Source organism: Mustela erminea, chromosome 1, assembly GCF_009829155.1.
Source record: "Mustela erminea isolate mMusErm1 chromosome 1, mMusErm1.Pri, whole genome shotgun sequence".
Lineage (NCBI taxonomy): Eukaryota > Metazoa > Chordata > Mammalia > Carnivora > Mustelidae > Mustela > Mustela erminea.
In genome coordinates this window covers 125855350-125882813 of record NC_045614.1, presented here as the reverse complement: position 1 = coordinate 125882813, position 27464 = coordinate 125855350, and the positions used below count along the sequence as shown (strand labels likewise).

Sequence of the window (27464 nt, the reverse complement as noted above, 5' to 3'; positions counted from 1 at the left end):
TGAAGCAGAGGGCAGGAGTGACTCAATATGAGCATGTATGTTTGAAAATTGTCCTAAGCACTCAGAACTGCATTAACAAACTGTAAAAATGTTTAAGACTGCCAAGAGAATTTTAAGTATTTCACTATATAAAGTCATACACAATACTGTGTTTCACTATTTCCTATACAACACTACATATTTTAACTTGAGGACATCCATAAAAGGAATAAATTTCAGAAATCCTGAAAAAATTCTACCAGCTATAGCTACTTAAATATTACTTACAAAAACTATCAAAGGAAAGCCCAGAATCATGTAAATGGCATATACTTAAATAAAAGAGGTGGAAGCTTAACATACAGGGTATAATGCTTTTTATTCACCAATAAACTAAAAGTCCATTTCTGGCTGTTTCCTTCGTTTTATTAACAAGCAAAACCCTGAAAGGGGCAGCTTCATTCACCTAGTCTTCAGACTCAGATCCATCTTCATCTTGACTAATCTGGAAATAACGAAGCTCGTAAGTCTCCTTGTCAGATGCAACCACACGAAGCCAATCACGAAGATTGTTCTTCTTAAGGTATTTCTTGGTAAGATATTTCAAATACCTTTAAAATCAAGACATGAATCTCATTAATAAATACAATTATCTACTATGCAAAGGCTTACTATATAAAAAGCAGTTGTATTCATCTTTAATGTTCCCTCCAAAATATTTGTATCCAACATTGTTCAAGGTTGCTAGGGATCTAGTAGCCACTCAACCCCAATTACAATCAGTTGATGCCCTACAAACCATATTCTCCCTTCTCCCTAATATAAACATCCTTTATGTTGACACTAAAAAGAGCAACAGCAGCTTCCTCATCAGTTTTACTGCCATAACCAGATTACCTTTTAATATATAATTTCATTCCTTAGATGTATTATGCACTAACATGTCAACATTCCTTTCATTACTATCAACCTCCCTAACTTCAATCCCATGATCAATAAAAGGAAACCTACAACAGGGCTAAATTCATTTACAAGTTCAGGATTATCGACATACTTCCAACTAACGTGTGGCTCAGTCATAAAAGCTTTCAACATGGTCTAATTTCATCACTCCAGACATTCGCTTCATCTTACACTTTAAATTCTGGACTATCAAGCAGTCCTTGAACTTCCCTGTTCTTAATGCTGTTCCCTTTGCTAGAATACTTCATTCCACAGGCAACACTACTCATCTCAGGTTCTCTGCAAATTCCTATCCCCTATCTTTTATCTTCAACACAGCAAATACAGCATTGCATTTTATAATAATAATGTGCATGTCTGTCAAGTCCTTGTGAACATAACCTTTCATCCCCAAATCCCTAGTGAATTCATAATCACAGATAACATGCACTTCTACTTTAGTCCGAGCCACCATGGGCTCACCTATTCTTGCAACAGGCTCAGTCTTCAGCTTCCACCACCAAATCTTTTTCAGCCATAATCATGAATCCCCTAATTTGCATGTCTCACTCCAGCACTTCATTTAGATGAGATTTCCCTAACTACCTTATCTAATATCAACCCTGAAATCCTCTTTATGCATTTACACAGCACTCGTCAACTAGTTAATACCTTATCATTTCTTTCCACTAGAATTGGAGTTAGTAATAGGTACTTGCCTGGTTGGCTATCCAGTCCTACAAGAGTGCTGTCATGTTAAGTATTTAGTATTTGTTGAGTAAATTAGATGAACTGAAACCAGCAAAACGTTAGACTTTACCTTTGACTGGCTGCCTCTACTAAATAAACCACCAACACCTTAAAAACTGAGGTATAAGAAAACACTTACATTACTTAATTTGGGACATTACTTTCATGTTACACATCTGACAGGTTTCTTGCAACATCTTCCAAACACCTAACACTGCGGAGCACCTGGGTGGCTCAGAGGGTTAAAACCTCTGCCTTCCACTTGGGTCGTAACCCCAGGGTCCTGGGACTGAGCCAGGATCTCTGCTCAGGAGGGAGCCTGCTTCCCTTCCTTTCTCTGCCTGCCCATCTGCCTACTTGTGATCTGTCTGTCAAATAAATAAATAAAATCTTTAAAAACAAACAAAAACACCTAACACTGTTTAAGTTTATATATAATTGGGTTTCAGGGACTACTGTGCACTGGACAAGAACCCTATATATAACTTTCCTATATTCCAGCAATAAATTACACTTACTGACAACCAGCCTAAGGAACTGGCCCAGTTACTGAACCCATTTTCCATTCACATAGGCCATTAATAAGATCAAAACATTTCTGTTTGTATCTCCCTGACCTTATCACCACATCTACTCCTGCCTATGAAGAGAAAATACAAGGATTGTGTATTCCATAAAATATTCACAACTACCATAATTTCACTAAAGTATTATGGGAAACAAATACCAACCTTTTAGAGAACTGTTTCTCAGAAACAACTGTGATTTTATTCTTGAAGCGTTCAATGTGAACAACATTCCCCAGATTTCCAGTTTTTCCATTGACTTTAACCTTCTCCCGTAGAAACTGTTCCTGTTTTAAAACAGAAAACATGCAAAACTAGGGAAGAAAACCCTAGATATTCACTAGGGAAGGTACCCTAGGAATAGAGCTTAGGTTAAAATCAAGTATTACATACTTAAGTCATTAAGAACTCTATTACAATGAAAAAAACAAGCCGAGGAGAGCGTTACTTACGAAATTTCCAGAATCAAAAATTCCATCTTCTACTGGATGGGTAAGGTCCAAATTAAATTTCCAGGTTGACTTCTTAGGTTTCTTGTCTTTCTGCTACAGAAAGTTAACGTAATTACTACTATTCAATTTATTCACTCTGTATACAAAACTTAAAAATCTGTAGCAGCCCAAAGATGTACAATGTACTGTGATGTTGTAGTTCTATATACACGAAATCGTGCAAGATCTAAAAAACTGCTTCGTATCTATTGGGTATAGCCTTTCCCCTAGCCACACTGTGTGAAAGGGGTCCTTAACTTTGTTTAAACCAAGTTTTTGTAAAATCCAGTGGGAATTTTCCCCACTCATCACCCAAGTGTCTCCAAAGTGCAAAACTCAAGAAAGCTCAAAACATATGGCAAGCCCCTATTAGTTCTCCTCATCAGATAATTCCAAAGAATCCTACACATACAACCACGAAAGACTATTACAAGAAACAACCTACTTTCTACTGTTAATTAAAACCGAAACCCACCCAGGGCTGGTTTGGACCTCTAGTTAAGCCATTCTGTTCCAATTATCAAGTTAAGTTTTATGGGCTTTCAATATTTTCCAGACCACTGACATTCAATTTTAAATGATCAGGTACTGTTCACTATAGGCCAGGCCCTACGGGACAGAGGTTAGTATACACTACCTTGCCCAAGCTCAATTATATGCCGGAATAAATTTATTAAATCCTTATAATTATAAAGTCTTAAATCCTTATAATATATATATTATATCCTTATAATATAATCTTTATATAATCCTTATAATATGATATCCTTATATTATATCCTTATAATAAAGTCTAGAAATTAAATCCTTATTTTGTTATATAGGTAAGGGAGAGGGGGACCTTTCCTGTAGAGACTTTTCAATTCAAAAAAATTTTAACATTAGTTTTCCATACCCCAAAGTTAGACTAAAACCCATAACTGGGCTATCCAAGTAAAATGCTGCTGTGGCTACTATTAATTAGCCTATTACTATTACATTCAGGCAATGTACTGCAAACAGACAGATCAGTAGAGGATACCATCTCCAAATTAGATCCACCCAAAAGTACACCACGTAGTAATGCCAGTTTGCTTTTAAGAAGCCGAGTAATTTGTACCACCACCACTCCCACATATCCAAAACTTAATTGCTGACATATAGCTATTCTTTCAAATGCTCTTTGGACTGGATTAAACATTTTACTGATTCCCTTGTTAATAACATAAACTCTCTGGTGCACGCTTATATACACGCGAGTCTCGACTTTTATCTTTTAAAAACTTCCGTCATGAGGTAGTAAAGAAACTTCTTCCCCAGCTTAGTTCTGAAATTCTCTGAAACTTCTGTGGCCTCGGAGCTCCCTCCGCTCTAGCAAAGCCATCCGACCGATCCGATCACCAATCTCCTTCCTGGCGCAAACGAATAGGCCAGCATCGGCGTTACCAGAAGCGAGACTGAAAAGAAACGACCCAATGCTGCCCCATTAGGCCGGTTCATCGCTGTGAACCTCCTTCCTTGCGCTGCGACAACCACTCATCCAAACTTAGGGCCCACCTAGAATTCCACTAGACCGCATGGCAGTCGCCAAGTGTCTCGAAAGAAACAACTCAGAATTTTTACATCGTGCTTGTGCTCCTGACTCAGTCTCCATTTCTGCCGTCCCTTCGCCTCAAAAGAGGGCTCCCCAATTCGCCAGAGGCAAAAATCATTTACATTGGGGAAACCTGCTCCCACCAAAACCCCACTCTCACTCACCGGCGCCATCTTGAAAGGCGGTCTGGCGATCAAAGAGGAAGCTACCGTCGCGCGTCACGTAGTTATAGCACGACGTGCTGCGTCACGCGCCGGGAGCGTAGGCTCGCCGCCTCCCGGAAGAGAGCGAGTGGAGGCCAGTAACCCGGGAAACCCGGGCCTGATCGGGGGAGGGTAGGCTTCGGATGCTGTCAGGTTTTCTGCGAGCGCCGGCTAGCGGCCGCAGTCAATTGATTGTTTTCCACCAATGACTACGTTCGTCCGTTGACTACAAAAGACTCCGCACTTAGCGGAGGTGGCTCCCAGACGAATACGAGCGAGGGATGAAGGAATCATCTTTCACTAATCGCCTAGATCTTCTTTCCAATCAGGGCGAGGCAGTGTCTCAGGTTGCTCTGGGATCTTCTGTCTTACATTGGAATTACAATCCCACAGCGAAAAAGTTACTTCCATATTTGTGTTTTGTCTATGAGTCCTGTTTTCTAATTGACTGTTGAGGGAAATAACTGAGCCAAAGTAAACTACGTTCTCGAGGAAAAAAACTCTTAAGAAAAACAGCAACAGGGTATTGCTCACTTGTTCACTTGTTGAGTTCACTGCTGCTTCACTTTTATCATGGGTTTTAGTTAACCCTGTGTAGAAATTAAGATGGAGTTACTCAGAACTTAGGTCAAGCTATGATGCAAGCAGTCAAGGGCATCGCAGTGAACCTTCCGAGCCAGCGCAGGCCGACCACACCAAAAACTGATAACCAGCGGAACCAGAGGAGGTCTGCAAAGGTCCAAGACTAATTGAATCCCATTAAAAAGGGAGGATTTTTGCAGCAAACTGTCAAGACTTTCCAGATGCTGACTCTTTCATCTCTGACCACATCAAAAAGGCAACTGTCCTGAAGACCCTGCCCCAATAGTCTCGGGACAGCACAGAGATCTTCACTGCTTGAACATATCAAGTAGCAAGTGCTGAGAGCAGACCTAGACCGAAAGGAGGCCTTATCTCAACTGCACACTCACAAAATGACTGCATTTGCTTCATTAACTTCCTACCACTTGTTTTCATCTTAGGCAATTCTCTTGTGCTTTAATTTGTGTGATCTGTAAGAAAACAAGTTAAACACTAATAAAACGCCATTGTGTTTGGAATCCAGAACCTTCTGTATAATTATATTAGCCTTGCTTTATGATTGAATAAAGCTGCCATTATGGACAGACACAACTCATATGTGCACCTTCATAGTGTGCTCATGACATTCTAGGACTCTCAACTTCCAACCAAAACACTTCCTAATTAAAATTCAACGAATGTTTGCTGAGACCGAGCTACTAAAATGCATAAAGGACATGAAGGTGGATGTGGGTGGTGACAGTTTTGATGATAAAAGGAAAAAGCTTTTGAACTTTGAAGAATTTCAAGTTGACATCACATCAGAAAAGTGACATGCTTCTCAATGTTTTACACTTTTTTTTAAAAGATTTTATTTATGTATTTGACAGAGATCACAAGTAGGCAGAAAGGCAGGCAGAGAGAGAGGAGGAAGCAGGCTCCCCCCTGAGCAGAGAGTCCAATGTGGGGCTCCATCCCATGACCCTGAGATCATGACCTGAGCTAAGGCAGAGGCTTTAACACACTTAGCCACCCAGACGCCCCTGTTTTACACTTTTTTATATGGAGGTGAAACTATCATACTTGGGGTCAGGGGTAGGGGTAGGGATGGGGTGGACTTTTGTTGTTCATTTGGAGACTGACCCTAGAAAGTGACAACTGCATATATCTTTTATGGCAGTCTTTAGTAATAGTGGAAGCTATGCTTTAATGAAGAATATAATGTATAGGGTCAAATAGAGGTATTGAATTCCTGGGAGAAATCCAGTTCAAGAAGATTTTTTTCATTGTTTACCTCAAGAACCATAATAATTCCACTTATTTCTCAAACATTAAGGTAAAAAAGGCAATTGGCATTTTCTCCTCAAGGGCTACTCAGTCTGCAGAGCAGAAATGATCCTTGCACTATTGGGTATTTTGAAAATAAGCCGTTAATTGTACTATTTTATTTCCATTGTTTTTGGTAGACTTCCATGTTATGACTGAAACAAAACAAAACCAAAAAACCCGTAAAGAACTGTTAAGTCATTTGTATAAAGGTGATATTGAAAACATGTGTTTCAAAATAGCTGGTAATCTCAAAATAAATAGAAACTATAGTGGGAAAAGATTTCTCCAAATTAGGGGGAAAACCCTAAAAAGAATATTAACCAGAAATGCAGATGGTAAGATTAAATATTGTATATAACTTAGTGCTTCCCAAATTTTACACATATAGTATGAACACAATGCCTGTCAACAACCCTCTCCCAGATATTTTTGACAATGGATTCTAAAACATAAGAATTAAATATCTGAAAAGAGTCAATTTAGAATAAGGGGAAGTTGCTTTTCCACTTATTCATATATAAGATACTGTAATAGATGATAGATATATTTCTAATATTCAGTCATTTGATCAACATGATTCTGGAGCTTGAATAAATCAATAAGATAAAACATAGAAGGACACTATGGCAGATTAGATTCACAGAGAAATCCCTCCATATCCTAGCCACCTTAAAAAACTGGCTAAACCACAGTTTTATAATGTCCACTATATGATTAAGTTGGTGAAAAGTAAAAATTTTTTGGAAGCAGGAATGACAAAGTGTGCTCTTATAGGTTTGGAACTAAGATTAGCCCTGCTCAAATAGCATGGAAAAGCCTCAACCTCAAAACGTTGTTTAAAGTGTGCTTGGACTGGTAGCGTTAGGCAGAAGCAAATTCAGATGCTATTTGTAGAGATGCACTTTTGATCCAGGCACAAAGGTGTCCCTCCCATAAACTTACAGAAATATGAGCTGACAACTTTTTTAAATCACTAAAAACACAGGAAAACAAGCCACTATGAATGAAAATCAACCCCCCAAAACCTATGGAATCAGACCAATATACATTGAATTGACAAAATATAAAATAAGTGTCTTCAGTATATTTAAAAGCTATAAGTATTTAAAATATGTTGAGAGAGGAACAATCAAATTGGCTGGACTAAAAGAACGTAAGTTCTAGAAATTAAATATAGAAAACCTCAGAAAGAGTGGGTGAGTTAAAGAAGAGAGTAGCCACAGCAGGGGAGAAAATTAGTAAATGGGATATTACTTAGAATGCAACATAGAAAAGCACTACCCATCTCCAGAAAAATAATTCTCAAATAACATTGTAGCAAAAACAGTCCAATGGAAACAAACCGCACAGCTTTGACAAAGGATGTGCTCAGCCCAACTGTGCAAAACAATGAGGCACTGAGAGAAACTTACCACCACTTAAGAATATTGCTTTTAACTCCTCCAACCTTTAATGTTTTTTGTCAAATACTCATAAATGAAAGTTCAGGGAAAACAGGTAGGGGAAATAGAAACTGAAATCACTGCTGTTTGTCCTCCCTTTACTAATTTTATTAGAAAGCATTAAAAACTATGAATAAAAAATTTGTGCTTGCTTCACTGCACCTCTTCTCTGTGTACTTAGGAAAAACTTTAGTGATAATTTGTTCTTATTATTTCTAACATTAGAGAAGTTTCAGAAGTAAGATTTTGTGTTAGTCCCACAGGAATTCTGAATAATTGATCAAACGTTAAAATAAGAATAAGTATGTAAGGGCCTGTTCAGCCAGAGCAGCCCCACGTCGATTGAACAGCCATTTTGTTGTTTATGCAGTAAAACTTAAATTGACACCCCCCCACCCCCACCCCCGGGGAACTTACTTAAAAGCAAGTCCAGGAAACCAGTCCCAGGTAACAGCCCAAATACAAGCATGGGTCAGGTCAGGTCAGGTGGAGACATTCAATCAGTGGGGGTGCATACTGTCTCCTAGCTACCAAGGTGATAGGCTAGTTTCCATAGCTACTATGGGGTGAGTTGTAATTCAATTAGCCACCTGTGTGTGGCCAAGCCCAACCACAGGGCCTTTGCTCTATAAAAGTTAGTCTGGAAAGCAGGGAGTGGTCGTCCTCTCTGTAAGGGGCGGCCCCAACCGGTCTGTTTGATGGTCAGTCTGATTCTTGATGCTTGGCGTGAAATAAAACTTTGTTTGACCTTCGCTTTGTATCAGTCTCACTCCTTTGACTATGGACCCATTATTGGGGGACCCAACAAGTATCTTTTTTAATTGCTTAATTTTTGTCATTTTTGTATTGTTATTTTTAGCTTGGTCATTCATCTACTGGTGGTCATTTAAAATTTTCTTTTATATTATTATAAACAATACTTTAAGGAACTTCTTAAATTAACAAAATTAGTATCTTAAGCCAAAAGAAATGCTCATGGAAAGAAATACAGAGCAAAAAAGATAATGCATAAAAATATCTAAAAGCCCACTTGTTTGGAAATAGCTATTTAATGCTTTGGGGGCATGGATGTTTGTGGATATGTATGTATAAATATAAATCATTTAGATTACACAAATAATTACATTCATTTATAAAAATTAGATGGTACTATACATGTTTTCTGAATTAAGAAAGTTTTAGAAATAATCACCATACTTAAAATCGTAAAAATTATGAAAATAGTTCAAAGAACACACACACACAATTACACATATAAATACGTAAAAATCTGGATAAAATATATATACATACATACATGTGTCTATATATCCTTTATTCATATTTTTACCTATTAATAACACTTTGCCCTATTATTTATCATTTGTTTTCCTTTCTCTCCATCTATATCTACATCTATAAATTTTTGTGGGATGGTTTTCTTTTTTTTTCTTTAGTGCTTGGCACATAATAGGTGCTTTTGTTTTTATTTGTTTTCAGTGTACCAAAATTCATTGTTTATGCACCACACCCAGTACTCCATGCAATAGGTGCTTTCCATAATACCCACCATGAGGCTCACCCCTCCCCTCCAAAACCCTCTGTTTCTCAGAGTTCACAGTCTCTCATGGTTTGTCTCCCGCTACGTTTTCCCCCAACTCACTTCTCCTCTCCATCTCCCAATGTCCTCTGTGTTATTCCTTATACTCCACAAGTAAGTGAAACCATATATTTTACTTGTATGCTTGACTTATTCACTCAGCATAATCTTCTCCAGTCCCATCCATGCTGATACAAAAGTTTCTGATGGAGGCATAATACTCCATTGTATATGTGGACTGTATCTTCTTTATCCGTTTGTCTGTTGAAGGGCATCTTTGCTCTTTCCATACTTTGGTGACTATGGCCATTGCTGCTTTGAAAATTGGGGTACAGGTGGCCCTTCTTTTCACTACATCTGTATTTTTGGGGTAAATACCCAGTAGTGCAATTGCAGGGTCATAGGGTAGCTCTATTTTTAATTTCTTAAGGAATCTCCACACTGTTTTCCAAAGTGGCTGCACCAACTTGCTTTCCCATTAGCAGTGTAAGAGGGTTCCCCTTTCCCCACGACCTCTCCAACACTTGTTGTCTACTATCTTGTTGATTTTGGCCATTCTGACTGGTGTAAGCTGGTATCTTAATGTGGTTTGATTTGAATCTCCCTGATGGCTAGTGATGATGAACATTTTTTCATGTGTCTGTTAGCCATTTGTATGTCTTCTTTGGAGAAGTTTCTGTTCATGTCTTCTGCCATTTTTTGACATGATTATCTATTTTGTGTGTGTTGAGTTTGAGGAGTTCTTTATAGATCTTGTATATCAGCCCTTTGTCTGTAATGTCATTTGCGAATATCTTCTCCCATTCTGTGGGTTGCTTCATTGTTTTATTGACTGTTTCCTTTGCTGTGCAGAAACTTTTGATCTCGATGAAGTCCCAAAAGTTTGTTTTCGCTTTGGTTTCTTTGCCTTTGGAGACATGCCTTGAAAGAAGTTGCTGTGGCCAGTGTCGAAGAGGTTACTGCCTATGTTCTCCTCTAGAATTTTGATAGATTCCTGCCTCTTGTTGAGGTCTTTGAACCATTTCAAGCTTATCTTTGTGTATGATGTAAGAGACTGGTCGAGTTCATTCTTCTATACATAGCTGTCCAATTTTCCCAGCACCATTTATTGAAGAGACTGTCTTTTTTGCACTGTATATTTTTTCCTGCTTTGTTGAATATTATTTGATCATAGCGTTTGTGGGTTTGTTTGTTTTTTTAAGATTGTATTTATTTGTTTATTTAACAGAGAGAGAGAGAGAGAGAGATATCACAAGTAGGCAGAGAGGCAGGTAGAGAGAGGGAGAAGCAGGCTCCTTGCTGAGCAGAGAGCCTGATGTGGGGCTCGATCCCAGGACCCTGAGATCATGACCTGAGCCAAAGGCAGAAGTTTAACCCACTGAGCCACCCAGGTGCCCCCTGGGATGGTTTCTTGATAATCTTTTCTTTTTTTTATTAAAATGTTCTGTTTAGGCTATTTCTACTAAGGTTGACTCTTATAACCATATTTTCCTGAGAAATTATACCATATATCATTTAGTTTTTCAAATTTGAATAGAATTTGTTTTATTTTTATTTCCTCTGCATTATTAGCCATTCCTCCTATTATTTCTCATTTTTTATATTTGTGTTTTCTTCCTCCACTTTAAATAAATTGGCCGGGAGTTTGTTTTGTTAGTTTTTCAAAGGACCAGAATTTTATTTTTTAATGTGGTATCTTTCTATTCACCTCACTAATTTCTTATTTATTTTTAATAATATAATATATAATAATTTTATTATTAATTTATTATTTCTTCCCTTGTGCTCTCTTTTTGGTTTGTTTGCTGCTATTTTTCTAGTTGTTTGACTTAGGACTTTAATTTCACTTATGTTCATTCTTTCATTTTTATTGATACAGGTGTTAAGGCTACATATTTTTTTTTCCTACTACTTTATATAGATTCTGATATACAGTGCTTTCACTATCATTGTATTTCAGGAATTGCTTCTATTTGTATTACCCTTTTCAGCATAGAATTATGTAACAGGTCTTTAAATTTCCAGGTAGAAGAGTTTTCTTATTTTTCAATTTCTTTTTTTAAATTTCACTTGGAATTGGTATCAGAATGCTATTTTAAATATTTCTACCTTATAGAAACTATTGCTTTTTGTGTCCTAAATATTCATTCTGAAATTTCCATTTGCCTTTGAAAAGGTATATTCTTTAATAACAGTGTTATTGATATGTATGTAAAATCTCCAAAAGATTTATCTCATTGATTGCACAGCAATTAAAATGAACTACAGAGACAACAATTTTAAGTGAAACTCATATGCATAACTGTGATCGAAGAATAACCTAACAAAGTGTTAGGTAGGTGAGTTTCCATTCTCCTAATTAAAATCTGTGCTAGGAATCTGACGGCAACTGAGGTTGCCAAACTTTTTCCGCCCTCCAAAACACTGGGACACAAGTCGACATGCCCAGAGTGTGGCCCCAAAATTATTTTAACTGGATCCAGAAATAAATCTCAAATTGGACAATGAATTAATGCAACCTTGTAGGTGGGCCCCTTTTAGCCCAAACACACCCAGTGGTTGCAACTGATCCTGCTGAATATATCAGGGGAGTGTTAACATACCTCATCTTGTGCTTTGCTTGACTGCACTTCACAGATACTTGTTTGTTGCTTTGTTGTTGCTCTTGTTGTTGTTTACAAATTGAAGGTTGTAGCAACTGAGTCTAGCAAACCCATCGTTTCTTCCAACACCATTTGCTTACTTCGTATCTCTGTGTCACATTTTGGTAATTCTCACAATATTTCGCTTTTTCATTATTACCATATTTGAATTGCTGAAATCACATTAAACTTTAATGGTTTGGGGATTGCTTTTTATGGATGAACAAGGAAAGCGGGTTTCTTGAGATGGAATTTACTCCTCGTGAAGATGCTGTAAAGATTACTGAAATGACGATAAAGGATTTAGAATATAAAAGTTGACACAGCAGCGGCAGTGTCTGAGGTTTGAGAGGATTGACTCCAATTTTGAAAGAAGTTCTACTATGGGTAAAATGCTATCAAACAGCATTGCATGCCTCAGAGAAATGGTTTATGAAAGGAATAACTAATGCAGCAAATGCCATTGTTGCCTTTTTTTAATAATTTGCCAAAGTCACTCAACCTGACTAGTCAGCAGCCATCAACACTGAGGTAAAACTCTCCACCAACAAAAAGATTATGACTTGCTGAAAGCTCAGATAATGGTTAGCATTTTTTAGCAATAAGGTCTTTTTAAATTCATGTATGCATCTTGCCTTTTTAGACATAATGGGATTGCACACTTAACAGACTATAGTATACTGTAAATGTAACTTTTACATGTACTGGTAAACCAAAAAATTCATTTGACTCTCTTTGTTTTGATATTTGCTTTATTGCAGTGGTCTGTAACCCAGCCCACAATATCTCTGCAGTACACATGTAGATATTTTAAATTCCTAGTGGAACACATACTTTAGGTAGATAGTATGAGTTCTAAATGTGGCAATTCCACAGAACACCTATTTGGATAGAATTTAATTACAAGATTGGGGATGGAGGAGAGGAGATTAAGACAGGCTGACACATAATAAATAATTAGCTTTTTCACTCTTCTTTTTTTTCCTCCCATGCTTCCCTCTGGGAGACCAGGCTACTGATATTTGCAAATGGTAAAAAGAATGGGACTAAGAGCTGGAAGACTCTAATCTGGTACTTCCTTTATTGCGCAATTATCTCACTGGATTTGGAAAGATATGGATATCAATAATATTGGCCATGGATATGAGGTCACAACTGCCATGGTAGTCTTTTGGCATGATTCATATGCCGGAGTGGGAGATGTTCTAGAATGGTACAGTGTGTAAAAGGAAGAAACGGTTGGGCTATCTAGAGATAAAACTGTCCAAATGGTGTAGATTACACAAAGGATTGGAAAAAGGATGAAGGGTTTGCTTCCGGGACTCGTCACACCATTCATATCACTGTGGGAAGAGGAAAGCAATGTTGGTAGAGAACACCTGAGTCTGGGAGATCAGGGGTAAGGGAGGGACATTAATTGCTCTTGCATTAAATGTCTTTGGAAGAATGCAAGGAAAAGGATGAAGATGGGAATATGTTTTCACTCTTGTAACTACAGAATTTTGAACCATGGGACTATTTTACATATTTTAAAACTATTAAAAGCTTAAAAATAAAAACAAAATTGTACTCAAATATAGAACTAAATTTAAAAATTAACATTCTTAGCCATAAAGCTAGGGTGTTCTCTAGTAAGGATTCAGACTATAAAAACATGGTGAAGACAAGTTAGATTTTCTTTTAATAGTGCTAAACACATTAATCCACACTGTTTTCTAGTACGAAACGGTTTTAGGAATGTATATGTACAAGAATAGGGCAAGTTGTTAAGTTGACTTTATTTTTATTTAATATAACTGATGAAGTTACCAGACAAATATATCTAATGTAACAAAAAGTTACAATTGATGTTCATTATCTATAATGTAAAGGATTTCAATATTTTAGTATAGCCAAAGACAACATTTGAATTTTACCCATTTCTGAAATGTAAAATGCACAATTATAATATCCATACTACAGATCTTACGATTTTAAAGTTTTAGCTAAAACATGAGTCTCTGTAGATAAAAGCAAGAATTCTCCTATACCTAAAACCAAGTGTGTTATTAATATCGTGCCACTGGATTAGACAATGCCATTTCAACTATTTCCCTTTTGGAGAGGAGAACACAAGTACATAATAGTATGGAACTAGTCATTTTCATTGTTCTAGCATAGAACTAGTATTTGCATTATATTTTATAACAAGCACAAGAGTGCTTATTTATAGTAGGTATTAACCATAATAAAGAATTCCTCTCAAGAAAGATCATAACTATGACTCACGACAAGCTGTACAGTCATCACTGAATATAGTTTAGCATCCAGAGTTTTTAAAAAATATAGTCTCAAACTAAGATTAAATCTAAGTCTACCAATACCAAGAAATAGTGTTAGGGACTTCTTCATATAAATAAAAGAACCTCTCTCTCTCAATTGTAAAATGGGTTTCACCCAATTCTAAGGCGAGAGGAATAGTGGTGGTTGGTAAAGTTTGGCAACAAGTATATTTCTAGTAGGTGAAAGCCTCATATGCATTGCTATAAGATGCATCTTTGACATAAGGAAAACTAGCTAATTAGATGTAGCAGCACTTTTCAGGCACTTGACCTCACTTGGTAGTTAAGTTGATGTCTAGATGTATACTGAATGGGGAAACATTAAATTATACAGTGACTTCAAGTCATGTTCTCACAGAACATCTGTGTTCCATAAGCTAAATCCAAATGTTCCCTGCTAAAATCAAATAATGATGCCATATATCCAATTCAGGGAAAAAAAATTTAATAGAATAAAGTTAATAGATTGAATTTCCTCAATTTTAAGATTTTTTTCCACAATAAATTTTTCATAGCCTTTGCTGTCTATTACTTGTCTGAATGCTAGGAGGAAAAAAAGACTTAAAAACTATAAAACATTATGCCTAAGTTAGAAAATTTTAATCTGTTGATCAGTTCAATATAACACATGGTTTATGGAAATATGCTTATAGTTTGCTCTTATTTTGCCTAAGAGCCACATTTTCTCATAGTAAATTTGTTTCCAGTTCATACTATAGAATTCAGTATGTAAACATTTTCATGTACACAAAAGAGTATTATGAATTTTTGATCTGTTGTCCTTAAATATGTTTGAGAGCCACTACATCTTTCTCTGGCTCTAAAAACTATCTTTGGGGTCCATGCCAAAGGAATGCTTTCAGGTATATCATTAAGGTTTGGGTTCTAAGATAAGACTACCAAATTCTATTCCAAAATGAAAAAAAATATGGCAAGATTCCAGTATAGATGTGACCAGTGCTCCCATTTTTTTTCTTTAATACTTAGCATATAGGTTAAGTATGTTGATGTTAAGGATTTTTCTATTTGCATGTATCATTGTATTATAATTTGGGAAGTTTTTGCAATATATTTTCAGGCAGTTAGCTTTAAAATAATGCAACTTCAGCTCTTAGCACAAACAGCCCTGAGAACAATGCATTCAAATTACAGCTCAACTAGAAATAATCTAATTGAGAAACTTTAGTTACAAAACAAATTCTGGAAAAGTTGTAAATTAAAAAAAAAAGTTACCAACATTTGAGGCACTACCAGACTACAGTACTTTTAAGAGTTGGAAGGATTTTGTAAAAAGAACAAACATACAAAGCTATGTGTGCATATGCACACACTCATGTTGTGCTACAATGAAAAATTGTGTCCCCAAATTTTATAACCTAAACATTTTATGATAGCATCTCCTATTAAAGATATCATGCTCTGGCTGCAGGAGAGTTTTGGTAATCGTTATAAAGCATTGGTACAGTATTTTGTACCATAAATGGTAACGGATTCAAGAGCTTGGTTAGCAACAATTTCAAGTGACAGACAGCCCTTGGAGGGGAGAATGAAAGAAACATCATATTATGTTGATGATGCAAATGCTAAGTCAAAGTAGCAATGACTTGATCTATTTCAGAGGGTATACAACTTTGTAGTAGCAAATAAGATATAACAAAGTCTTCACAGTAGAAATAAAAGTTGCTCTAGAAAGAAACAAATATTTCACTTGTTAATATTGTATATAAATTGGTGAAATGCCTGCAGACAAAAATGATTTATCATTGTATAATCTAGTAACAGGACAGTCTACACTCTATACATGGTAACCTGTGATATTTAACATTTGCTACAAAAAAGTACAACAAATACTAAGAGTCAACTTTTAATATTTCTGATGTCAAAAAAGAATGAAGTCACTTCTGTTCTATGTTAAAAAATATGTTTACCTGCTTCCTTTTTAATATAATTTATAAAGCTTTACTAAATGAAATATTTTGTTCTAGAGAAACATATATTGACTTATGTGAAAATAAACAGTCCCGTATCTTTAAAATCTATACTTAATAATTATATGTTAGAAGAGTATTTACACTTCATTATTGTACTTAAAATATTTATGCATAAATAGCTTTTGCCATTCAAGGTAGGAAGATAAGAGATGCATTATTATAATTTATATATGTTTACCTCACAACTGGAAATGTATTTATGTGAAGTTTGACAAGTTAGGAACAACAAGGGCATGCTAATCCAGAATTAATAGTAAACCAGAACACTAATATGGTTAACTGGGGTCATATGAGTGACCAGCAAGCAGCACAGATCGAGAACTTCCTGGGATTCCTGTGGGTAACAATACTAACCAGCAACAAGTAAAACACATGGTACAGAGTACTAAAAAACTAGAGCAGAATATAGTAGATACTTAAACGGAATACTGGAAAGAATTTAGCCTAGTTCCTAATTGTGCTTTAGATAGGAAAAAGCTAAAATGTTACACTAAAATGATTAAATACAACCTCAGTATTTCTTGTGCTTTAGAATTCTCCTTGCATTTCTCTTAAAGTATCTTATTACTTCTCCAAATGGGTTTGCTGAAGCCAATACAAGATTTAAAAATGTACACAAATTAAGTAACTGAAACCTTTGGGATCTTCTATTCCTAATGCTATATTCAGTCACTGATTAGATGAGTTACAGCATCATGTATGTTTTCCTCTAGATGATAGAAACAAAGGCCTTCCAGAGGGCAAGGGATGATGGGAACGGTTTCATATTCAGTCTTAGAGAATGAAGGTATTAGTAAAGAAGTGATTTTGTTCTAAGTTTCATTTCAATATGATTGTTATTAAGTCAAAGGTCCTCACAAACCCATGTCTAGAATCCTGGAAATAAGATATACACAGTCCAAAAGACTAAAGAGAAATGTAGCTGACTCACCTAAAACAGTTTTTAAAATAATTTGTAGAATTCTTTCCTAGTTATGTTTCATACCAGTAACTGAATTAAGTAAATAACAATCAGAAGAAAAAAATACATGTACTTCTTAAAATAAGTAAAATAATTATCGTATAAAATAACTCTTCTTCCATGATTTACTTTCATTTCACTTTAGAAAAAGTGTACATAAATTTAACAATGTTCCAAACCAATTTAAAGTAAGAATTTCCAGTTTTTGTCTCACAATTAAATATTTTAATGTCAAAAAAAACTCCTTAAAAATGGTTGGAAAGGAGTGACTACTATAAATAACAACAATTTATTTAACATAATTGAAAAAAAGCACTGTATAATGTCCTAGAAAGCAGGTCACTCCTTTAAATAAAGAGAGAGAACAAAAGGAAAAAGCAAAAACATAACTAGAAAGAAACTTCCTATTTTCATGCTGATTACACAGGCCTCCAGTAAACACCTGGAGCTCTAACCAACTCACTGTGCCACTGTTCCTTGCAGACTCCTTTATAATCTGACTCGCTAATAATAGTCACCAGACAGTTCAATGCCTCTTTGTCAATAACTAGCAGGTATCAAATCACTATATAGGTTATGTTTAGTCCTCCAACAATTTGGCAAAGAAAAGTATGACTGAGGTAATACAGGTGGCTGCACATGCCTACCAAGATAACCGACACTTTTCAATAACATGATTTCTGTTTAAGGATTTGTGCCTGCCACACACGGGCTGAAGCTGTGACAATTCCAATACATAATCTACTTATTCTATAAGTCTGAAATTAATGCAAAACAATTCAACTTAAATGTGGTACTTCAATACCACTAGATGCTACATTGTCTGATTTAAAACCCTGGTTTATTTATCAACTAAAATTCAGGAACGATTTGCTCAGACAAATCATATCTGCTGAAGCCATCTTATCTGTTTCTTGGACTCACTGAAAACCACAGGAAAGGTATACGGGAGACACCTACAAAACTAAAAAAAAACAGAATTTTACATCTTGATTCTTTTAAATTACCAAATGCCTGTAAAACTAACTCAGTATAATTTCAAAACAATTAAAAAAGAAATGAGGTTGCTTATGAAGGCAATAGCTTTGGTGACAACTTAGAACCAAACTTTAGATCTGTGGTTGGTCCAGACCTAAACATTTTGCTCATGCCTGATGGTCCCATTTATTTGCAGGGCTTTATGGCTACAGCATATTCTTCACTCATTGCACACATAACAGACACCTAGAATGGAAAAATGCAGGCAAAAAGTTATTCAGAAGGCAATACTCTATAAGATATATTTTACTTATTACATACTGGATATTTACGGATATTTTATACACACTGACTTTGAAAAGAAGCATCCCAAGACTAGATAATCAACTTCCTTCACAGATTTCCAAAGCAAAATTTCTCAAATTGTGGTTTTAAGATAAATTCCAGGGAATAGGGAGAAAAGAGCTGTAATTGCCTCAATATTCAGTAGATGTTACACTTCTGAGAGTTATAACAAAGATGGGGTAAATCATCTTCACGCTTTAGCATTCCCATAATACTTTTCTCATTCTTAATAGTGCAGATGCTGATCTTCAAAACAAATTTGGGGTTGGCAGTGTCTACCTAGCAAAAGGTGAACTTTAATACTTTCTTTGGTAATGGGTCTTTAAGGGGATCACAGGAAAACTCTTACAGAGATCATTTTCCATTTCGGCAGTATTTAAGAACTGTATTTCATAGTTGGCATATTTTGCTAACTAGATTAGGCCGAAGTCTTTATAAAAAGCAATCTCCCCATAGGTCTTTACCTGTACATCTTCACCTGCATTGTATTTTCCTTCTATTTCTTTACCTAGTTCACCTTCTGGCAGCTTAAGATCCTCACGAACTTCACCAGTTTCTGTCAGCAGGGAAAGGTAACCATCCTGAATGCATATTAGCTATTAAAATAAATTATAAAATTTGCACTGATTAGATTATATTCACTCTTTGTAATATTTACATAGTTAAGTTGCAATCCACATTAATTTGTGTAGGTACAGAGTAACACATTAATATACTCTTAGAGCTTAAAAATGCTGAACATACAAAAGTATAAGAGCTGTAGAGACTAAAAATGTAAGTTCACTTCTTCCTGCATATCACCTTCCCCCAAATCTATATATAGTATGTCCTAAAGAATTCACATTTATGTACACAATACAAATATAGCTGCTTAAAAAAAAATAAAAGGGAATCTAAAGTGATTCCCTTTCCAAGGGGCCTGCTTGTGCCCCTCTCCAGGAAAGTAGCAACTTGGAATAAAATCTGGCATGCCTTAGGTTGTTGGGGGAGAGGGGATGTTTGTTTCCTTTGCTTTCCTTTGGCTGCCTACACATATACTTCAATCCCTTCTGGATAGATTGTGCTCTCTTCTCATTCACACGCTGAAGCTATCCTCTTCCTTCATACTAGACCAGAGGCATCAATGGATAGCAGGTTTCTTTAGTCACAACTATGACTTTCCCCCCAAAGGGGAAAACTATATCCACAGAATTGGTTGTGGTGGACGATTTGGCTCTTGGCTTATGGCCATCAACATGGTGACAGAAGATGACAAGAGGACTCTTCAAGACATTGACACCTTCTACAACAGCTCCATTGAGAAGATGCACCTAATGTTGCTACATTATCCAAGGGGCTGCCCTGCTCTCTAGCCCTACCTAGGGTTCAGACATGGGGAGGGAAGGGAGGAAATCTTTCCAAATTGGAAACTAAGAAACTACCTTAGTCTCTTTAATCACTTTACAACTGTATAGATAGATTGTAACTGATTTAACTGTTTTCCCATTCATGCAGATAAAGTTAATTTTTGTTTTCTATGATTACAATGTGTTTTATAACTTGATTATGACAAACGTTGGTGGAAAACTTTTGGGTGTTCAGTTTACTATTAAAAACATCAGATTTTTTTAAAGACAAACACGAATGTTGATGACATTAATGAGCAAACCCAGTCTAACCTTCGGAAGGGCAATTCTGATATCACTCAATTTTTTTTTATTCTAGGAATGAGGAAATAGGCTGTACTCATTTATTCTCAAAGCATATACACCATTAGTATTCCTGTATTTTTAACAGATTTTATAAAAGGCAGTTGTTTAGAATTCAAGATGCTATCATTGACAAACACAAAAGGGGTCAAAGATATGATACTTACCTTCCTGTAACTACTATGACATAACACAAGCATACCACAGAGATAGATTTCAAAGCTCTCTTCTATGGCACTACCAAATCTGGCTATGACTCTCAACGAGAGATTTCAGCTTTTGCGCATGTCTAAAATCTCAAAAACATAAAAACCATCCTACAAGCAACCACAAATACTTTTAACTCATCTTTATGTCACTCAAACATATGTAAGGAGGTTGGTAAAGGAATGGGACACGAGGTTGAAGCAGAAGTGTGGTTTTTCTTGATCATACCAATCTTTGTATATACTACAAAGTGATCACTACAATAAGTCTAGTTACCATCTGTCACCGTACAATTGACCCACTTTGCCCATTTTGCTCATCTCCCACCCCTTCCTTTTTAATAACCAACTACTAATCTTCTCTGTAGTTTTGTTTTGTTCTTGTTCATTTGTTTTTTAATTTCACATGTAAGTGAAATCATATACTACTTTTCTCTCTCTTATTTCAGTTTGCATAATATATTCAAGGTCCATCCAGGCTGTTGCAAATGTCAACATTTCCCAACATTTTTATGGCTGAGTAGTAGTCCCTTGTGTGTGTGTGTGTGTGTGTGTGTATATATATATATATATATATATATATATATATATATATCACATCTTCTTTATCCATTTGTCCATTAATGGACATTTAGATTGTTTCCATACCTTGACTTGTAAATATTGCTGCAATGATCATCTGGTTGCATCTATCTTTTGAAATTAGTGTTTACATTTTCTTTCTTTTTTTCTTTTTTTTTAAAATATTTTATTTATTCATTTGACAGACTGAGATCACAAGTAGGCAGAGAGAGAGAGAGGAGGAAGCAGGCTCCCCGCGGAGCAGAGAGCCCGATGCGGGGCTCAATCCCAGGACCCTGGGACCATGACCCGAGCCGAAGGCAGAGGCTTTAACCCACTGAGCCACCCAGGCACCCCTACATTTTCTTTATATAAATACCCAGAAGTGGTATACGAGGTTCATATGGTAGTTCTACTTTTATTTTTTGAGGAACCTCCATATTGTTTTCAATAGTGGATATACCAATTTATATTCCCAGAAACAGTGCATGAAGGTTCCTTTTCTCCAAATCTTCTCCAACACTTGTTACTTTTTGTCTTTTTGATAATAGCCATTCTAACAGGTATGAGGTAATATCTCATTGTGATTTTAATTTGAATTTCCCTGGCAATTAGTGATTTTGAACTTCTTCTCCTATACCTGTTGGCCATTTGTATCTCTTCTTCAGAAAAATGTCTATTTAAATCCTCTGCCCATTTTTAAATCAAATTGCTTGGGTTTTTTTGTTTTTTGGGTTTTTTTCCTCCCACTGAGTTGAATTCTTTATGTATTTTGGATATTATTGGATATGCGCTTTGCAAATATTTTCTCCCATTCAGTAGATTGCCCTTTCATCTTGATGGTTTCCTTTGCAGAAAGTTTCTTACAGAAGTTTCTTAGTTTGAGGTAGTCCCACTTGTTTATTTTTGCTTTTGCTGCCTTGCTTTTGGTGTCAGATCCAAAAACTTAATGCCAGGGCCAATGTCAGGAAGCTTGCCACCAACATTTTCTTCTAGTTTTGTGGTTTCAGGTCTTATATTCAAGTCTTTAACCCATTTTGAGTTAATTTTTGTGTATGATGTATGATAGTCTAATTTCATTCTTTTGCATGTGGTTGTCCAGTTTTCCCAGATCATTTATTATATAATTTTAAACAATTAGCCACAGGCTTACAAGGTAGATTTTTGATTTAGGCCCTTTTAGCAATTCCCTGAAGTAGAATTTGTCTATTTTAAGAATTAAAGTTTCCACTGTCATTAGTGACTAAAACATAAAAGCCAAATAATAATACTGATACTCAGTATTTATTTATATAATGGTGGTTTTTATTTCTAAAGAGTTAAGAATTCAGAAGTTAAAATGTGTGATGAAATAAAAAGCATTTCAAATAAAAAATGTATAGACATTATAAAACATCTAGTAAAACATATTTTTAAAATTAAACATCTTATTAAAATAAATTATGTGAAATAAAATTAAAGTTTTCAAAAATAAAACTAAACTATAGAAAAATAGAATTAATTAATGAAAATTATTTTATCTTTCTATATAAATTATAAATTTTCAGATATACCAAAAAGTTACAAAATCAAATTCCCATATTTTTCCCCCAGACTTGTCCACTATTAACATTTAACTACATGTGCATTTTTTCTCTTTCTGGGTATAGGAATACATAAAATACATACAGTATACATTCTTATTCTTTTCTTCTTTTTACCGAACCATTTGAGAGTATGTTCAAACATCACAACTCTTTAGCGATTAATACTTCCGTGTGATTTCCTAAGAAAGCAAACTCTTATTTAATCAGCTTATTTTGCAAAAACTTAAAAAATGTAGTATTGCTAAAATATTATTTAATATATAGTCCACTCAAACTTGCCAATTGTTCCAATATTGTCTTCAATAGAAGCTTTTTCCTCCCAAGTTCAGGTTCATACCTTATATTTATTCAGTGTGGATAGGATCATGAAGACCACCACAGCACAATAAATATAACTGAAAAGACTCACAGAGCTAAATTTTTTAAATGAACAGAAATAAGTATTATATGTTGACTTGATAACAAAGGGATATGCTTACTGAGTACTTACTGTACAAGGCACTGCTCTAAGTGTTAACTAACTAAACCTCACAATGATCCCTTGAGGAGTTTATTATTCTTATCCTCATTATAAATAGAGAAAAACAGGCAAGAGGTTAAGTAACTTGCCACGTAAGTTCATATAATTCTTAAGTGTTAAAGTAAGGATTTGGACCCAGCCTGTCTGGCTTGAGTCATTCTTTTATCCATGATACAGTGTAGACTACATACCAAAGGTTGAGACAGGATAAGGCAAGTGAGGCACTAATTTTGTGTACAAAATTTAAGGTGGCACCAGAAAAACTTTTCAGTGATCAAATATTTTAAAATTAGAATTAACGCAAAAATTCCATGATGAACACTATTTCAAAATTTAAATAAGACAGAATTTGAATTACTGATTTTTCCTTTTTGCCTAAGGTTCCTATGTGGCTTGACATTGTCAGTAGTCCTGTTTTTATTTAAAATCTTGTGCTCACTTAACTCATTCCCCTAGAGCCTACTATATTCCCAAATAAAACCCAAACCAAATTTTTCCTTTATGTTAAATCTTGAGGTCCAATCAATGATTGATTAATTTGATCATAGTAGTAATTAGTGATAAATTACTGATACTATGTTTCTGAAACACTCAAAGGCAAAAGCATTCTATAGTGAATGCATATTAATGTATACAATGAATATTGAATATTCAAAGCATTCACATGTTAGGGATGAAAAGAGAAATCCATTTTTGGCAAAAGAAAACTCTATGCTTAGCCTTAGCTGCATTATACTTACTTTAATGAATACTCCCATATGCATTTAACAAAAGTTTATTGAACACCCACTATAAGCCATGTCTAAATAAGGTGCTCCAAGTATAATAAAATGATTAGATGGAATATTTATACAAGGAAAGGGGGAGCAGAATAGAACTACTTTTTGGTACATATCTAGTGATGAGGTAATTATGGGATACATTTTCTCATTTAATCCTTATATTATCCTTACTTTGTAGAAAGGAAAACTGAGGCTCAGAGAGATTGTGTAATTTGTCCAAGGTCATCCAGCTAGAAAGTGACAGAACTAGATCCAAACCCATATTACCTGATGAAAAAAACCCCATATGCTATTATTGTAATAAGACAATTCAAATTTCTACAAAGACTCCAAACAACCTTGAAAACATTTATAAGGGGGAAAGTAAAAATATAAAACTGCTTACTAGACTAAAACTATGTAAAAATACTTTTACATGTGGACAAAGAGTAAAAGGAAATCATATGTTAATTGTAGTTGATGGTAGCATGCTCTAAAGATTATGCAACACAATAAAAGGTATAGTAAGTAAGAAATCAGTTTAAAATGAACAAAAAACTCTAAGTGTCACACTTGTATTTTTCACTGTGTAAAATGAACAGAAAAGAGTTCTATGAATGTATCCTTGACAGTGAGATTGAAGACTTACAAGACAGACTTTAGTTATGATTAATCTGAGCTCCCACATCCTATGAGGTCAATGGTTGGTTACCACCAATATTCCAAAACAACAAAATGCTATCATTAAACATGACCTATCCAAATGCATAACTGGAGCTAAAAGTTGGAAGTATATACCTATAATTTAACCAAGGTCACAGCATGGTCACTAAATGTAAATAAAACAATTACATAGTTTTGCATGTTCTTTACCATATGCAGCGGCCATGTACTTTCTTTATATTAATGGCTTTCAACTTACTTCCTATTTAAGAAGAAGTGGCGGGGGGGTGGGAGGTTGGGGGAACTGTTGGGGCACGGATTGCATGGAGCACTGGGGGTGGTGCAAAAATAATGAATACTGTTATGCTGAAAATAAATTAAAAATAAAGTTAAAAAAATTATTTTTATTCAAAAAAAAAAAAAGAATACCAAACTCTGACTTATATTGATTAATACACAAACTTGGGTGGTAGAACATGAATTCCAATGATTTCTTAAAAATCTTAGGTTTGAGGGGTGCCTGGGTGGCTCAGTGGGTTAAGCCTCTGCCTTCAGCTCAGGTCATGATCCCAGGGTCCTGGAATCGAGTTCTGCATTGGGCTCTCTGCTCAGCAGGGAGCCTGTTTCCCCTTCCCGCCCCCCTACTTGTGATCTCTGTCAAATAAATAAATCTTAAAAAAAAAAAAAAATCTTAGGTTTGAGAAGTGAAAAGAAATAAAACATTGGGGAGGGAGTTATCTAAATTGGCAGTATTTTACAACAAAAACAATAGTAGCTAAACATTGACCTTATTCAGTCACAATGTGCAGTCATGTGGTCTGAGACATGTTCAACTAAAAATGCAAAAATATTTTTTAAAAAATAGCAAATTAACCATAATTCTAGATAAGGTACAAGGGATAACTATCACTATCTTTCCAATTCCTAAGATAGGTAGTGCCTAATATTTGGTTAGAAAAATCTACAAAACTACTACCAGCTTTTGTTAAATTACAGTCGATAGAATGTATTTGCAACTTTAAGAAACAAAGCATCATTTTAAAGAAAGTTAGTACTCACTTGATAATCATTTCTCTTAATATTTGGAACATCCATATTGTGAGTAGAAGGGCAAATATCTTCATATTTTTTGCCAGTGAAAATATCAATTCCAACAAGGTGAACCTAACAAAGAAGGGAGAACAGGAAACCTGTAATCTTTGCCAAGTATATCACTCATTACATACACACAGCACAATACCAAAGCTGATTATGACAGATTCTTTCTCCTTCCAAGGTCATCTAATTTTATTTTCTTAAAAATAAAATGCAGTGGTCATAGAATTGAGAAGCAGTGAACAACTAAACACTTTCGTGACATATGGAAACCCAGGATCATATACAGCCCAGTAATTCAATTATAAGAGTGCATAAGAGAAATGAAGTTAATGTTAGAACAGGATTTCTCATCTATAAACTGAACAGATATTCTAAGTCACTAGGATTCAGGAAAGTTTCAGTTATCAGCTAATGAAACATTGTAAAGGCCCAAAAAGGAAATGCTACCTTTCAGTGTTCAAAGCAATAGCTGGTCACCCCCAAATTGTGGTAGGAAGAAAATGTAATTATTGCAAAGTTATAAATATGGAACTCTCATGTTCCGTACTGGAACACAAATGATCAAAATTCCAACGCAAAGAGAGATCTGGAAGGGCACTTACCTTGGCATGACCGTGCTTTCCAGTTTTGGAAGTTGACATCTCCACTATTTTGCATGGTCGTCCTTTGAGAACCACGAAGCCGTTTTTGCGCAGGGCCGAGCACTGCATAGGGTAAGTGCTGGAAGCTCCAGCATCTCCAGTAGTGAAATCAATTTCATCCGCCATGGTGGGCTGGGGAGATGGTAGCTTTTCCGAGGGAACTACGCAAAAAGTTTGTTTGCTTTTTAACAACGGGAACGCAGGCAGAGAAACATCGCATCTCGGACAGGTTACGTTCCAAGCATCATGGATCAATAGATTTTTTTCATTTATAGAACACCCACCCAAGAAGAGTGGGCACGTTCTAACTCCGGCCTCTATAAACTTTTCCAACCATTGCTGGAGAAGTGGGGAGATGGGGAAGGAAGTCGCAGATGAGCTCGCTGGGGGTGGGGGGATACCCGCCCTGGGCACTCACCCGCGCTGGGGGCAGCAAATCCCGGCCCCCATTGTCCCACCGCAAGAGAAGCCGGCGACCTTCCCGCATCGCGCCGCGCCACCCGGCCCTCCGCCGCCGCCCTGATCCCACTGCGGGGGACCCAGCCCAGGCCGCACGTCCCCGCGAAGGATGGGGATAACGGGACCTAGCCAAAAGCACCTGGCCCTCTGGCAGCGGGCTTGCATTCCGCCCTCCAGCCTGCCGTGCCGTCGCCCCGGCCTCTCAGGAGCCCCCTTGTCCTGCCGGCATCCCCGGCCCGGCGGGGCCGGGCCCCGCATGGGCCTGAGCCCTAGCAGGTCCCGCGCTCGCCTCCGTTCCCCCAGCCATCCTTCCTTCCTCCTTCCCTCGTTCAGGACTCGGTGCCCGCCGCCTTCTCCGGCCGCCTTCTCCGACTCTGCCTAGCGCTGGTCCCGGCCCCCCAGCTTTCCCCCTGTCTTCACCTTTCAGCAGGGAAAGAGATCCTTTCGCCTGCGCACTGGCGCCGGTCCCCTACAGCTGCGGCGGCAGCAGCGGTGGCGGCCCCGGCAGTTCCAAGAGACGGGGCGGGGCCGCCACACTTTCCACACCCCGGCCTCCCCGCCCTTTCCCGCCCCCACCTCAGCCCCACTTCCGGGATAGGTCCGGGCGCGTCACAGGCACCGCCTCCTC

The 27464-nt window shown here is 36.5% G+C and overlaps 2 protein-coding genes and 1 non-coding gene across 5 annotated transcripts; 1 reads left to right on the top strand and 2 right to left on the bottom strand.

Moving 5' to 3' along the window:
- Positions 1–339: 339 nt before the first annotated feature.
- RPL22L1 (ribosomal protein L22 like 1) lies at positions 340–4576 on the bottom strand. Of its 2 annotated transcripts, none has more exons than XM_032341412.1 (4): positions 4466–4576; positions 2690–2782; positions 2403–2524; positions 340–590 (listed from the first exon to the last, which is right to left on the bottom strand). In XM_032341412.1, exons 1-4 carry the CDS (start codon positions 4472–4474, stop codon positions 446–448), a joined length of 369 nt encoding a protein of 122 aa, XP_032197303.1. In that variant the 5' UTR covers positions 4475–4576; the 3' UTR covers positions 340–445. The 2 variants fall into 2 exon arrangements, with proteins under 2 accessions (XP_032197303.1, XP_032197304.1); XM_032341413.1 differs by having other exon boundaries at positions 2690–2779; positions 4466–4541.
- Positions 4577–13820: 9244 nt separating this feature from the next.
- On the bottom strand, positions 13821–27403 carry EIF5A2 (eukaryotic translation initiation factor 5A2). Of its 2 annotated transcripts, none has more exons than XM_032341390.1 (5): positions 27257–27403; positions 26339–26538; positions 25698–25802; positions 19162–19249; positions 13821–18554 (listed from the first exon to the last, which is right to left on the bottom strand). In XM_032341390.1, exons 2-5 carry the CDS (start codon positions 26501–26503, stop codon positions 18529–18531), a joined length of 384 nt encoding a protein of 127 aa, XP_032197281.1. In that variant the 5' UTR covers positions 26504–26538; positions 27257–27403; the 3' UTR covers positions 13821–18528. The 2 variants fall into 2 exon arrangements, with proteins under 2 accessions (XP_032197281.1, XP_032197275.1); XM_032341384.1 differs by having other exon boundaries at positions 19118–19249; positions 27257–27402.
- Positions 19545–19687, top strand: LOC116581752. Its single transcript, XR_004282211.1, has one exon. It is a non-coding gene; the product is annotated as a small nucleolar RNA SNORA67 (small nucleolar RNA).
- Positions 27404–27464: the final 61 nt, after the last annotated feature.